General features: G+C 31.0%; 2 protein-coding genes across 2 annotated transcripts; both read right to left on the reverse strand.

The window, feature by feature from the left end:
* LOC107637262 (receptor-like protein 12) lies at window positions 2,973–4,615 on the reverse strand. The gene has a single exon (XM_016340692.2). It carries the CDS (start codon window positions 4,491–4,493, stop codon window positions 3,021–3,023), a length of 1,473 nt encoding a protein of 490 aa, XP_016196178.1. The 5' UTR covers window positions 4,494–4,615; the 3' UTR covers window positions 2,973–3,020.
* Window positions 3,569–13,245, reverse strand: LOC107637263 (LRR receptor-like serine/threonine-protein kinase GSO2). Its single transcript, XM_016340693.2, has 2 exons — window positions 11,188–13,245; window positions 3,569–3,592 (listed from the first exon to the last, which is right to left on the reverse strand). The coding sequence occupies exon 1, from the start codon at window positions 12,686–12,688 to the stop codon at window positions 11,408–11,410; it is 1,281 nt and encodes a 426-aa protein (XP_016196179.1). The 5' UTR covers window positions 12,689–13,245; the 3' UTR covers window positions 3,569–3,592; window positions 11,188–11,407.

The following is a 13,694-nucleotide window of genomic DNA, read 5'->3' on the forward strand; positions in this document are numbered from 1 at the left end:
GGATGGGTAAAATTAGAATAAAAACTGTGGAATTATTTTTTTTAAAAGTTTATTTTATTATTTTTATTAATTTAACAATGTTTTAATAAAAGAGTATACATAAAAATCTAAAAAATAAAAGTTTAAGATCAAAAAAATCACTTTAACAAAATATATTTATTAAAATAGTTTGATAATAATTAATATATAATTTTAAAAATTATAAAATCTAGAGTGATTTATTTATATTTTCAATAAAATTTCCAATTCATGCTAAAACTAGGAATATTAAAAATATTAAAAATTTAATATTATTAAAAAATTATATAAGCATTAATTTGATCAATTTTAAAATTTTAACTATCAAAATGACTTACATTTGTATTTTTAAGGACTAATTTGATTATAAATAAATTTATGACATATTAAATGACACGTGGCATGTCAGATATTACTAACTTGATACGTCAACCAATTATCTTGTGACATGTGGCATTAACCTACCACGTTATCATGCCACGCGGTACTTAACATGACACGTCATCATCTAACTAACGGAAGTATCAATTTAACTTATGTTTTATCTTTTAGAGACTAATATGACTAAAAAAATTCTTTGAGAATCAATTTAAAAAATGAGTAATCTTTTAAGGACGAATTTGACTATTAACCCTTGTTTCAAACTTTATCTTATGCCGAAGAATAGCCATTCTTTAGTTATCCTCCACAAGCATCACTCTCTTTTCTCTGCTTTCTATTTAATATATATGTAGTGTAGTTCTTTCACTATATTTTTGTCACTACTTTTTGGTGCAATTTTTTGTTCTTATAAAAGTAACTTTTTCAAGTATACATAAGAGGAAAAGTAACTGCTGCCAGAACCCAAAGCATAAATAGTTAAATACTATTGCTAACAAGGAAAATAATATTTGTATATCTTATTATTTAATGGTATAGATATTAAGTGAAGTCTAAGGTGACTTATTATAGTAGCTGCGGTAGTTATAAATTTTACCAGTAACTAAAACCTGTTGCTAAAGTTAATAACTTAATATCACACTTCTTTATGTTTTTTGTGACACCTTTTACCTTTAATTTTTTTTAATATTAAAAAATATTACTTTAATTTTAGCAATAAAAATAACATTAATACTTGTTCAAGATCACAAGAATTGAGCAGTTTTTGAGTCATATATCAATGTTTCAATAAAAAACATACAACTCAAGAGATGCTTTTACTGTGAATACCACTTTTTCTAGCTTGCAATGACCTATAAAGCAAAAAAAATCATTGATAATAATTACTGAAAACTAAACTCTCTTAGCAATCATTTTTACCATTTTGTTGAACGATCATTTAATTATGAATCAATCAATATGATGCACCATTCCGAAAACAAGGCTAAGGTTTTTCTTAATGTAGACTAAAGTCTAACTCTTAACTTCAACTCTATTTTATTCAAAAGGGAAAAAATATATACATATAAGCTATCTTGTATTTATGTTTGAGTATCCAAACGCAACTTATATGAATTAAATTCTCAACATAAAACATAATTGAGAGGAATGCAGAAAAACGAAGAACACATTATACGGTTTTCTTTTAATAATTATTGCAGGAAGACTAGTGGCTTCTGTGCTGTTTAGGGAATTGGTTGAAAAGAACTCAAACAATGCATGTGGATATGAACTTGATGAGGAAGTCACAAAGGATCAACAACAAAACATAGCCAGTGATGATGAATTGGGTGGGATCTTCTGTGATGGCAGTGACAGCATTTTGTTCTTCTATGATCCAAACAAATACGCCTCAGAACTGCAAGAAAGCGACCTCTACTCATTTCTTTGAACAGAGATGTGTAGTTGTATCGACAATAATGTAAAATATGATGGGACATATCAATTTTGTTCTATGCATGTTTCCATATCTCAATAGCTTCAAATTTTACAACAGATGTTAATCATAATTGCTAAAAGAAATTTAATAGCATTGTTGACAAGAGTATATGACTATGCAATAATTTACAGTTAATAAGATCCTATTTGTAGTCATATGTGAACCATCAACATATATAGAACGGAGGAAATCAATATACCAATTACTTCAACATATCTAACTGTAGTTAATTGTGCATTCTTAAAATCATCTGATGCAAACTTCTTTTACAATCAAAAGAACCAGAATTCTACAGATTCCTTTCCATACTATGCTAAACTTCACATACTTCTACCGAAAAACATGTTTATGAATACTGTATAGATGGATATGTTAACCTTTCATACTCATTGGTAATTGCTCTCTTTTTTTCAAGGCTATGGTTTTGTTCCCTTAATGGGTTGTTCTGTGCTCCCTTTGATAGAGGTTATTGTCCCTATTTACAGGTGCTGTTGTAATTTTATTTTTTACTCTCCATTCGATTCCTATGAGAAAAATTAGTGCTCTTACTGTGAAAAAGAGAGAGATTGATCATCATTGCTTCTCCTTCCTTCTATGGTGTTGTTGACTTTAAATATTGAAAAAGAAGAGAAAGAAAAGCAGAAGAAAATTCCTGTTTTTGTTAGTAACTTTTTTAATGAAAAGATTTTAGTTTTTTTTCCCTTCTCTTATTTAGAATATGGATATTGGTTGTAATATTAGTTTTGTTAAAAAATCTCATTTATTTAGTACTGTTAGTGTTGGCCCAATTGATCTGCTTATAATCTTTTTCATATCAATGAATACTTGTTTTTTTGAAAAAAACAATTGCTTCTTTTTACATTTTAACATCCTGTCTTGAATAAGCATAAGCATAACTACTGCAAAAGGAAATTGATTATTGTATGCAAAGAACACAAAGTATGGCTTTTCTTATTCCAAAAATAGAAAAAGTAAAATAAATATATTACACACTATATTTTTGTTTTTATCATGTCTACTTTTATTTGAGTTTACAGATAGCTAACTCTTACGTAAGAGAAACACAATAACTTTAAATGCAAACAGAAAAATAAAAATAATCTAAGATTACACACATGAAAAGACCAACATCTAGACTTGTGACTTAAAAGATCTTTTTCAGCAACCTATAAACATCCACAGAAAAAGCATCTCCCACTGCTAACCCAACAACAAGGCCACCCCCATATCCAATTAGAATTACCATCCAATAAAATTCAAAGAAATATCCTGACTCAGAATCTTGATCACCATCAGGTTTTTGCAATGGAGGCTTAGGATGATCTTCACATTTCTTCAACAATTGAATCCCGCACAAATCTTTATTTCCCTCAAATGAATTATTATCAAAGGTAGAAAGTTGGCCATTTTCTGGTACTGGACCTGAGAGATTGTTGAAAGACACATTGAAAAAATCCAAGAAGGTTAGTTCTGTGAGTTGTTGAGGAATATTTCCTGACAGGCTATTGAGAGAAAGGTCCAGCACTTCAAGACTTGAAAGCTTTCCGAAAGAAGATGGGATGCTGCCAGTAAACATGTTATTGGACAAATTGAGCACAACAAGACCATTCAAACTTCCCATGATATCTGGAATCTCTCCCGAAATTTTGTTACATGAAAGATCAATGGCCACCATGTGATGAAGGTATTGACTCCCAAGATAATCCATGACAACTCCTTTGTTGGACATTGAAAATGGATGCGAATCAATATCTATTTCCGCATTGTCACTATGAATCACGTCCTTGAAATCCAGTTGCCTTTTGTTGGATATGATCATCGATTTGAAGCACATGATTATTTCTGATGTTAATTTCGTTGAGAAACGATTTTGAGAAAGATCAATGATTCGAAGTTGGGGAAATGTGTATTTCAATGGACACATTATAGCTCCGTGAAATTGATTATCACGTAAAGAAAGAACCTTTAACTTAGGAAGAGATCCCAACCAGAAAGGAAATGAGTCATTGAAATGGTTACGGCTCACATCAAGAAACTCAAGCATTCTGCAATTGACAAGTGCTCTTGGTAATTGACCGTACAACTTGTTAGAACTAAAATCGATCAACTGAAGGAGATTTCCTTTCACATAAATTTGAGGAATATTGCCTGTCAATTTGTTTCCTGAGACATTCAAAAGTTGAAGGGATTGGCTAAAGCTTCCCAAACATGATGGAATCATGCCAACTAAATTGTTGGAAGATAAATCAAGTTCCACAAGTGACTGCAGGTTGCATATGGAGGGGGATATATCTCCCATCAATAGGTTGTTGGAAACTTCCAAACTCTCAAGAGTTGTTTTGTTCCATAACCAACTCGGTATTGTCTTTATGTTGTTGTTTGATATGGAAAGAGTAGTCAACTCTTGCAAGTGTTGTATAAAATTGGGAAAATGAACAAAATTGCATGAAGTTAAATCCAAAGCTCGAACTTGAGAAAGAAATGTTACTTTGGAAGTGTTCTTCCCTTCAAGAAAAGACAATTTGTTGCCTCCGCCTAAACCAAGAACAGTAAGCTTTTGGAGCTTTGAAAGCATGTCACTTGAAGAGGAAATATGGAATTTCACCTTGAAGATCATTACGGGAAAGGACCAGGTAATTTAAAGTTGTTAGATTCATTATCCAAGTTGGAATTTCTCCATTTAAATTGCACCCACTCAATCCTAACCATCGAATTGGAGGAAGGATTGTCACATTGGCATCCCTATTTTGTGAGATCAAGGACAATTTGTTGGCAGACAAGTCAAGAATATTAAGTATCTTTAGCTTCAAAAACATGTCAAGTACTAGGCGGCCTTCGAAAAAATTAGAAAATAGATCTAAATTTACAAGATTCTCTAATCCAAAAAGAGAGCGAGGGATTTCACCATGAAAGCTATTATCTTCAAGAATCAAGTGAGCTAAATTGGTCAGGTTTCCAATGGATGCAGGTAATGTGCCCTGCAGATTTTGGTTTTCCATATAATTACCTATTTTTAACAAAAGGTAAAATAAATAAATATGGATGGATCCTACCTGTAACATATGGAGTATATACTTCTAGGAACTCGACAAAAAATAGGTACTCATTGTGGATCGTTTCTCTTGAATAGAAAATCTTACATAGTCAAGTATTTGATTTTGAAAAATATTTTTAAAAAAATAGGGTGAATTTTGCAACTCAGTGACTAGACAATACATCTATAATCCATATGAGATCATATAAACATTATTATCAAAGTAATTTTTAATTAGAAAATAGTAGTTGATAGTAATAAGTGAATCAATAAGGGAGTTCTCATACAGAAATCAAATCAAAAGTCCACACTTGGGCGGCTCCACCTCTAACGGTAACCCTTTCTTCTCGTGTATATGTACGGAATAACAGATCCAACGTGTGGCCTACACGTTAGGCTAGCAACGCCTCTGCTAGCTGAGGTCTGAGGCAGATGCATCTAAATTAACGTCATAACCGCTGTTAACTACGATTTTCTTATACGGACCTCCCAAACCAATTCAAACATATAATTTCGAATATAACAAATTCTTCGGTTTTTCAAACATGAGGTATCAATTCAAATCAAATAATACTTTCTCATCCAAATCATATTCAATCATATTTTCTCAATTTTAAGACATTTCAAACGTATTTCACAATTTTAAAATTAGTGAGTACTAACAAATACATTAATGTTTCAAAAATACATATTCGAGAAAATCAAATGCTTTAGAATAATATAAAACTTTTCAAAACATATATATAGTCTCATAAAAACATATAATCTCATGTGCATATTAAAATGAGCTTAACAAGTTCAAAGGATTTTAAAACCAATTTAAAATCCTTTAATTTAGATCTTTGTAAGTATAACTAAGTTCAAAGCACGTATATTGAAATAATTATAGACATAAAGCCAAAACATTATAATTATAAATGTAAAGTCTACTCACAATTTTATCCCAAGGGACCGAAGAGACCAAACCCAGAGTACCAAACTAAAAGGTACAAAAAAACGCAAAATTTGGACGGAGGCAGCGGCAGCTCTGATAGGCAAGCAGAACAGCAAACAGGGGCACAACAGAACAGAAGCGACGACGGCTAAAGGTAGAGCAACGATGACAACATCAACAACTGTGGTAAAACAGTAGCAAAAACAAAACAGAACAAGCAACCACTAACCAGGTTCGAACGGTGGTAAAACAAAATATTTCAGGACGTTACAATTCTCTTTCTTTGTTTTTCGCAATTTCTTTCGTTTTCTACATTTTTGAAATCAAGTTTTGAAATCAGATTTGAATAGTTATCTTATTGTTGAAGATAATGAATGATTCAAGTTTAAATTGTCAATTGGATCAGAGCAGAGTGGATTATTATTATGAATCCAATTAAGTGGCTGAGGTGTGGTTCGATTATAGTTAATGTTTTTGTTAATAGTTTATGATTCGGTAGGTGAATAATGTTGTTTTTGTTTGTGAAAGTTGTTGTTAATCGTTGATAATTTGAATTGAATGTAATGTAGGAGTTTTGGATCAAAAAAAATATTTTTGTGTATTTACAGCAAATTTCAGTGTAAAACTAAGACATTGATGTGTATTGTTTAAGAATTTTTGGTGGATTTGTACTTATAAGTTCTAAATAATTCAAAACTCTTCCTCTTCCTCCTCCCTCATCTTCTGCTGCTGTTTCTTTTTTTTTTCCATCATTATCACCATCTTCTTCTATTTTTTTCTTATTCATCTTTCCTTTTTTTGTTTTACCTTCTCAAGTTTCTTTTTGTTTTACTCTCTTAACAAGAATAAAAACAAAAAAATCAAACAAAGAAGAAGAAACATATAATATTGCAAAATTACTTGGAAGATGATGAACTTACATTCATTCAACTAAAAGAAAAAAAAGAAAAAAAAATGCAGCATTAGAGAAAATTTTTTCGTGTAGTTGCAACAAATTTCGGTATAAAACTAAGACATTTATGTGTATTGTTTAAGAATTTTTTGTGGATTTGTACTGATAAATTCTGCATAATTCAAAACTCTTCATCTTCCTCCTCCTATCTTCTGCTGCTTCTTCTTCTTCTTCTTTTTCATCATCATCATCATCATCATCATCATCATCTTCTTTTTTTTTTTTCTTATTCATCGTCTTTCCTTTCTTGTTTTACCTTCTCAACTCTCTTCTTGTTTTACTCTCTTAACAAGAATAAAAACAAAAAAAAAATCAAACATAGAAGAAGAAGAAACACATAATATTGGAAAATTACTTAGAAGATGATGACCTTACATTCATTCAACTAAAAGAAAGAAACAAATAAGAAAAAAAAAATACAGCATTAGAGAAAATATTTTTGTGTATTTACAACAAATTTTAGTGTAAAACTAAGATATTTATGTGTATTGTTTAAGAATTTTTGGTGGAATTGTACTGATAAATTCTGTATAATTTAAAACTCTTCCTCTTCCTCCTTCCTCATCTTCTGCTGTTTCTTCTTCTTTTTTTTTTTCATTATCATCATCACCATCTTCTTTTTCTTATTCATCTTTTCTTTCTTATTTTATCTTCTCAAATTTCTTTTTGTTTTACTCTCTTAACAAGAATAAAAATAAAAAGATCAAATAAAGAAGAAGAAGAAGAAACACATAATGTTGTAAAATTACTTGGAAGATGATGAACTTACATTCATTCAACTAAAAGAAAGAAAGAAATAAGAAAAAAAAAAGAAGAAGAAAAATGCAGCATTAAATAAAATATTTCTATGTAGTTGTAGCAAATTTCGGTGTAAAACTAAGACATTTATGTGTATTGTTTAAGAATTTTTGGTGGATTTGCACTAATAAATTCTGCATAATTCATAACTCTTCATCTTCCTCCTCCTCATCTTCTGCTGCTTCTTCTTCTTCTTCATCTTCTTATTTCATTTTCGCATAATTCTTTTCGAATTCAACTTTGAAACTTCCTTCACTTTTCGTGACGATTTTGAGAGATTTTTATCGTTGTTTGGATTTTGAGCGTTGCGGTTTTGATTGAAGAAAAAGAACCATTTGCCCTATTCAAGAGTTGGGAAGAAGTGCGTGTTTATACGCAATCTAAACTAAAGGTTATTTTTGTTAGATTTGAGCCAACTTATATACCAAAAAGACTTGTATATGTAGTAGACCTGATAAAAATTTTACAATGTAAGACATGATTTATGGACCAATAAATCTATCACCTTTTAAACTTAAAAATCCTAAACCCTAATTCTTTAGCAACATGGTACAAATTTATCACAAATTTTTTTGAATAATATTTTAAATTAGTTCTTAAGAAATTTTTAATGGAATAGTTTAATCATTAATAAATTTTAATCATCAAATTAGTGTCTTAATTTTTATTTTGCCGGCAAATCAATCCCATGTGAGATTGTCTATCTATATGAAGGACTTATCTGAAACTTATAAAAAATTTTAAGAATTATTATGTCTTTTAATAAATAATATTAGAAATTGATTTGTCTAACTTTTTACTTAAATTTGGCGTAGAAATTAATATGTCTAAAAATGGGGTTACGGACTAATTTAGTGCTTAAAATATTTTAAAAATTAAATTGTTCGACTAAAATTTTTTTGGACTGAAATATTTTGGTAAAAATATAATTTAATCAATAAAAAATAATTTATTAAAAGGTATTTTGGTAAGTAAAATTTAATGACAAAAAATAAATTTTTTGCTAAAGAGTATTTTGTTAAAAATAATTTATTTTTTTTGAAAAATAGATAAAGTTAACATTAGTTAACACAAAAAAATTAAAATGGATTAAAGAGGAGGTTTTCTAAAAGTTATAAGGGAGGAGAGTGTACATTTTATAAATAGAGGGGAGGGGAGTGTCAATTTAGCATCTCGCAGGGGAGGGGAGTGTCATTTTCTCTTATTTTTATGTAGGTTACATATTATTTTTAATGTTAATGCTAATTCTTTTTAATAGGTATAAATTTGATTAAAATCTAATTTCTTCTCTTCTCCTTTCATATTTATCCCTCATTATTATATTTACTATATAAATCAATATTCACTTCACACATTTTTTTTAATTTCTCACATAAATTCATACCTCTTTCTCTTCCTCCTCCTCTCTCTCCATTCTTACTAATTTTTTGTACAACTAAAATTTGGTTGATGAGCATAGTTTTTTTTAAAAAAAAATTGCTAAACATGTGTATTAGATAATTGTATGATTGTATTCATTAATTTTTCTACTTCTTTGTATAATTGTATTCATAAAAAGTTATATAGTGTATTTGTCGCCTATATATTACTTTTCTTTTTTTCAACAATTTATATTTTTTTAAATATCTTTTAGTTATAATAATATTATTTTTATTACAATTATTCGATTAAATTCTTCATATAAATATATACTATTTTATTTACATAAATTTATAAAAGCTAATAAAAAAAATATTATGTAAAATTTATAATTTAAATTCTCCGCGTATCGCGCGGGTTAAAATCTAGTAATATCTAAAATCAGTAGCATGTTTAATGAAAAAGTCAGATGAGTGAAAAAATAGCACATTGGTACCTATTTACAAGAATAAAGGGGATATACAAAGTTGCGAAAATTATAGAGGATCAAACTCATGAGTTATACCATGAAGTTATGGAAAAAGATGATAGAACGAAGGTTGAGACAAGAGACACAAGTAACAGAAAATCAATTTTACTTTATACCAAGCAGATCCACCACTGAAACTACATACTGTTAAGATGCACATGATGGAGCGGTATCCTAGTAATAAAAGGGATCTATATATGGAAGGTTTTGGAAAGGAAAAGAGTAAGAATCGCATATATTCGTGCAATTAAAAACATGTATGATGGGGTTACAATTAGAGTGAAGACTCAAGGTGGTGTGACAGAGGAATTTTCTATCGGTATAGGATTACACCAGGGATCATCTTTAAGTCCATACCTTTTTACATTAGTCTTGGAAGTACTCACAGAGTATATCGAAGAGCCTGTACTATGGTGCATACTTTTTTGCCGATGATATCGTCCTTATGAGAGAGTCAATGGAAGATCTGAATAAGAAGTTGGATTTATGGAGAGAGGCTCTAAAAGTGTATTGTCTGCGTATAAGCCGTAACAAGACGGAATATATAGAATGTAAATTTGGCCGCCGAAGGGAAAATCCTAATATAGATGTGAAGATTGGAGAAAACATCTTACGAAAAGTTAAAAGTTTTAAGTATCTTGGATCTATCATACAGTATAATAGAGAGATTGAACAAGATGTAAATCATAGGATCCAAGCAGGTTGGTCAAAAAGCGGAGTGCGTCTGGTTTAATATATGACAAAAAAGTGACTTTAAAATTTAAAGGTAAATTCTATCGTACTGCTATCAGACTGGTTATGCTTTATAGTACAGAGTATTGGGCGGTCAAAGGAGAGCATTAACATAAATTAAGTGTGGCAGAGACGAAGATGTTGAGATGGATAAATGGTCATACACATTGGATAGAATAAGGAACGAAGATATAAGAGAGAGAATTGGAGTAACACTTATTCTGGAAAAGATGGTAGAATTGCGTCTCAGGTGGTTTGGACATGTGAGAAGAAGACTGACAAAGCACCCAGTCAGGAAAGTGAGTGAGATAGAAGATGGACAAGGGGTGAAAGGTAGAGGATGACCTAGAAAGATTATCTATGAGGTGGTCAAACGAGATCTACATGTAAACGGTCTTTCTGTAGACATGATATATGATAGAGCTCAATGATATATGATAGAGCTCAATGACATCATTTGATCCATATAGTCGACTTCATCTAGTGGGACAAGACTTTGTTGTTATAGTAGTAGCATGTTTAATATTATTGCCAACAAAATTATAATTTTTTTACACTTAATTTACAACCAAAAATCATTAAATAGCAGGGTTGACATGTGATTAGAAAGAAATTAAATTAAATTAAATTAAATAATCTTTCTATGAAATTTATTTCAATTATAACTTAAGCAACAAAAAACTTGTGTTATTCTGTTTGATTAGATAGATATAATTGACAAATTGCTTTGAGGTCTATTTATTTATTCCTTTTTTTTTAAATAATTCGATTTGAAGCACATGATTATTTCCGATGTTAATTTTGTTGAGAAACCATTTTGAGAGAGATCAATGATTCGAAGTTGGGGAAATGTGTATTTCAATGGACACATTATAGCTCCGTGAAATTGATTATCACGTAAAGAAACAACCTTTAACTGGGGAAGAGATCCTAACCAGAAAGGAAATGAGTCATTGAAATGGTTATGTCTCACATCAAGAAACTCTAGCATTCTGCAATTGACAAGTGCTCTTGGTAATTGACCATACAACTTGTTAGAACTAAAATCAATCCAGTGAAGGGCATTTCGTTTCACATAAGTTTGAGGAATATTGCCGGTCAGTTTGTTTCCTGCAAGCGACAAATATTGAAGAGATTGACTAAAGCTTCCCAAACATGATGGAATCATGCCAACTAAGTAGTTGGAAAATAAATCAAGATATATAAGGGATTGTAGATTGCATATCAAGGGGGATATTTCTCCTATTAACAGGTTGTTGGAAATTTCCAAACTCTGAAGAGTTTGTTTTATTCCATATCCAACTCGGTATAGTCTTTATGCTATTCAGTGGTATGAAAAGATCAGTCAACTCTTGCAAGTGCGGTATAAAATTGGGAAAATGAACTAAGTTGCATGACCCTAATTCCAATGATTGAATTTGAGGAGGAAATGTTACGTTGGTAGTGTTCTTCCCTTCAACAAAAGACAATTTGTTGCCTCCGCCTAAACCAAGATAAGTAAGCTTTTGGAGCTGGGAAAGCATGCCAAGCTCAATCTGTCCTTCCAACATATTAGCACCTAGATCAAGACCTGTAAGATTCTCTAACTTGAAGAGGAAATATGGAATTTCACCTTGAAGATTATTGTTATGAAGATTCAAGAGATTTAAAGTGGTCAAGTTCATTATCCAAGTTGGAATTTCTCCATTTAAATTGCACCTACTCAATTCTAACCACTGAATTGGAGGAAGGTTTGTCACATTGACAGTCCTATTTTGTGAGAACAAAGTCAATTTGTTGAGAGACAAGTCAAGATCCTTAAGCATCCTTAGCTTCAAAAACATGTCAAGTGCTAGGCGGCCTTTGAAAAAATTAGAAGTTAGATCTAAAGCTACAAGATTTTCGAGTCTAAAAAGAGACTGCGGGATTTCACCATGAAAGCTATTACCTCCAAGAGCCAAGTAAGCTAAATTGGTCAGGTTTCCAATGGATGCAGGTAATGTGCCCTGCAAATTTTGGTTTCTTGCAAAATTCAAAGATGTTAAGTTTACAAGAGAGAATATTCCAATAGGAAACTCACCATATAGTTCACATTGGCGAAAAGAGAGTGTTTGCAGAGATGTAAGGTTTGTGAGTGTGTGAGGTAATGATGATGAAATGGTGACAAAATTAAGACGAAGTTGTTCCAGTCTTGTTGAGTTTTGAATTAAGCTTTTTAGAGTGGATACCTTGAGTTGTAAATGGTTGATCAATAAATTATCAAGGGGTGCCACAATATAGCTGCGAAAATCAAGGGATAACAAGTTGGACAAATGGGAAATTTGAGTTGGGACTTCACCCGAAAATGTGGTTTCACCAAAGTGAGAAACATTCAAATGCCTCAGTTGTGACAAGTCACCTATCCTGGCTGGAATTTGCGAGTGATTGAAGTGATTGTCTGAAAGATCAAGGCTTTGAAGATGCACAAGTGAGAAAAGGGTAATATTGGGATCCATGGAACCATATCTGTGGACGGATTCCAAGAAAGAGTTTTAGGATAACTGAAAGGATTGTAGGAAGCATACTTACTTATGAAGAAGCTTTGTTTAAAGCTGAGCAAGGCATTGCTTTCATGTTGATGGCATTCATGATGATGAGTAGTAGTTGAATCATTCAAAGTTAAACAGTTTGTGAACATGGAGGATGAGAAGAGGAGAAGAAACTGTATGGAGAAAGCAAGAGAACACAAGAACCCCATTATTATCAGTTGAATTGAAATAGGTTTCAAAGTTAAATAGGTTTCATAGGCAAGTATAAAGTGTCCGCGTTCTCTAAAATGGAGTGTATACTGGGTGGAGACTCTAACAACCATCTTTTTTCCACTACTATTTCACTTTGCTAACAACTTTGCATTTGACGTCGTCGTTCATACTTAACTGTACATGCAACTTCATGACTTCTCTACTTATATATAGTCATCGCTCACAAGTCACAGGGGACAAGGTACCTTTCAAACCTTATCTTCATCTTTCTTTACCTCAACAAACTTCCTTGCTATTGGTGTTCTAAGTAACGCACTTGCAAAAGTGATATGGATATGTATTTTTCCTCAAAAATGCTATTTGTACACTAAAATCAGCCACTAAAATTAACTACCAATATATTTGTGTATAAATACATGTGTAGTTTAATTTATTTTTAATATGTATTTATATTTTAACATGTATTTTATATTGGTAGCTAACTTTAGTGGCTGATTTTAGTGTACATGTAGCATAGTCGATTTTTTCTAATTCCGATAGTGATGATAAATCATACTCATGAGAGTGTTAAATTGCATTGCCGTTTATTTTAGTGAAGACAAGAAAAAATGGTCAAACAAATTTTTCAATTGAAATAATGGTGTTATAGGTCCATAAAAATTTTACAATGTGAGACACGATTTATGGGATCAACAAGTCTGCCACGTTTGAAACCTAAAAACCCTCATCCTAATTCTTTAGGAAGATGGTACAAGATGCT

The sequence above is a fragment of the Arachis ipaensis genome, chromosome B04 (genome assembly GCF_000816755.2).
Source record: "Arachis ipaensis cultivar K30076 chromosome B04, Araip1.1, whole genome shotgun sequence".
Lineage (NCBI taxonomy): Eukaryota > Viridiplantae > Streptophyta > Magnoliopsida > Fabales > Fabaceae > Arachis > Arachis ipaensis.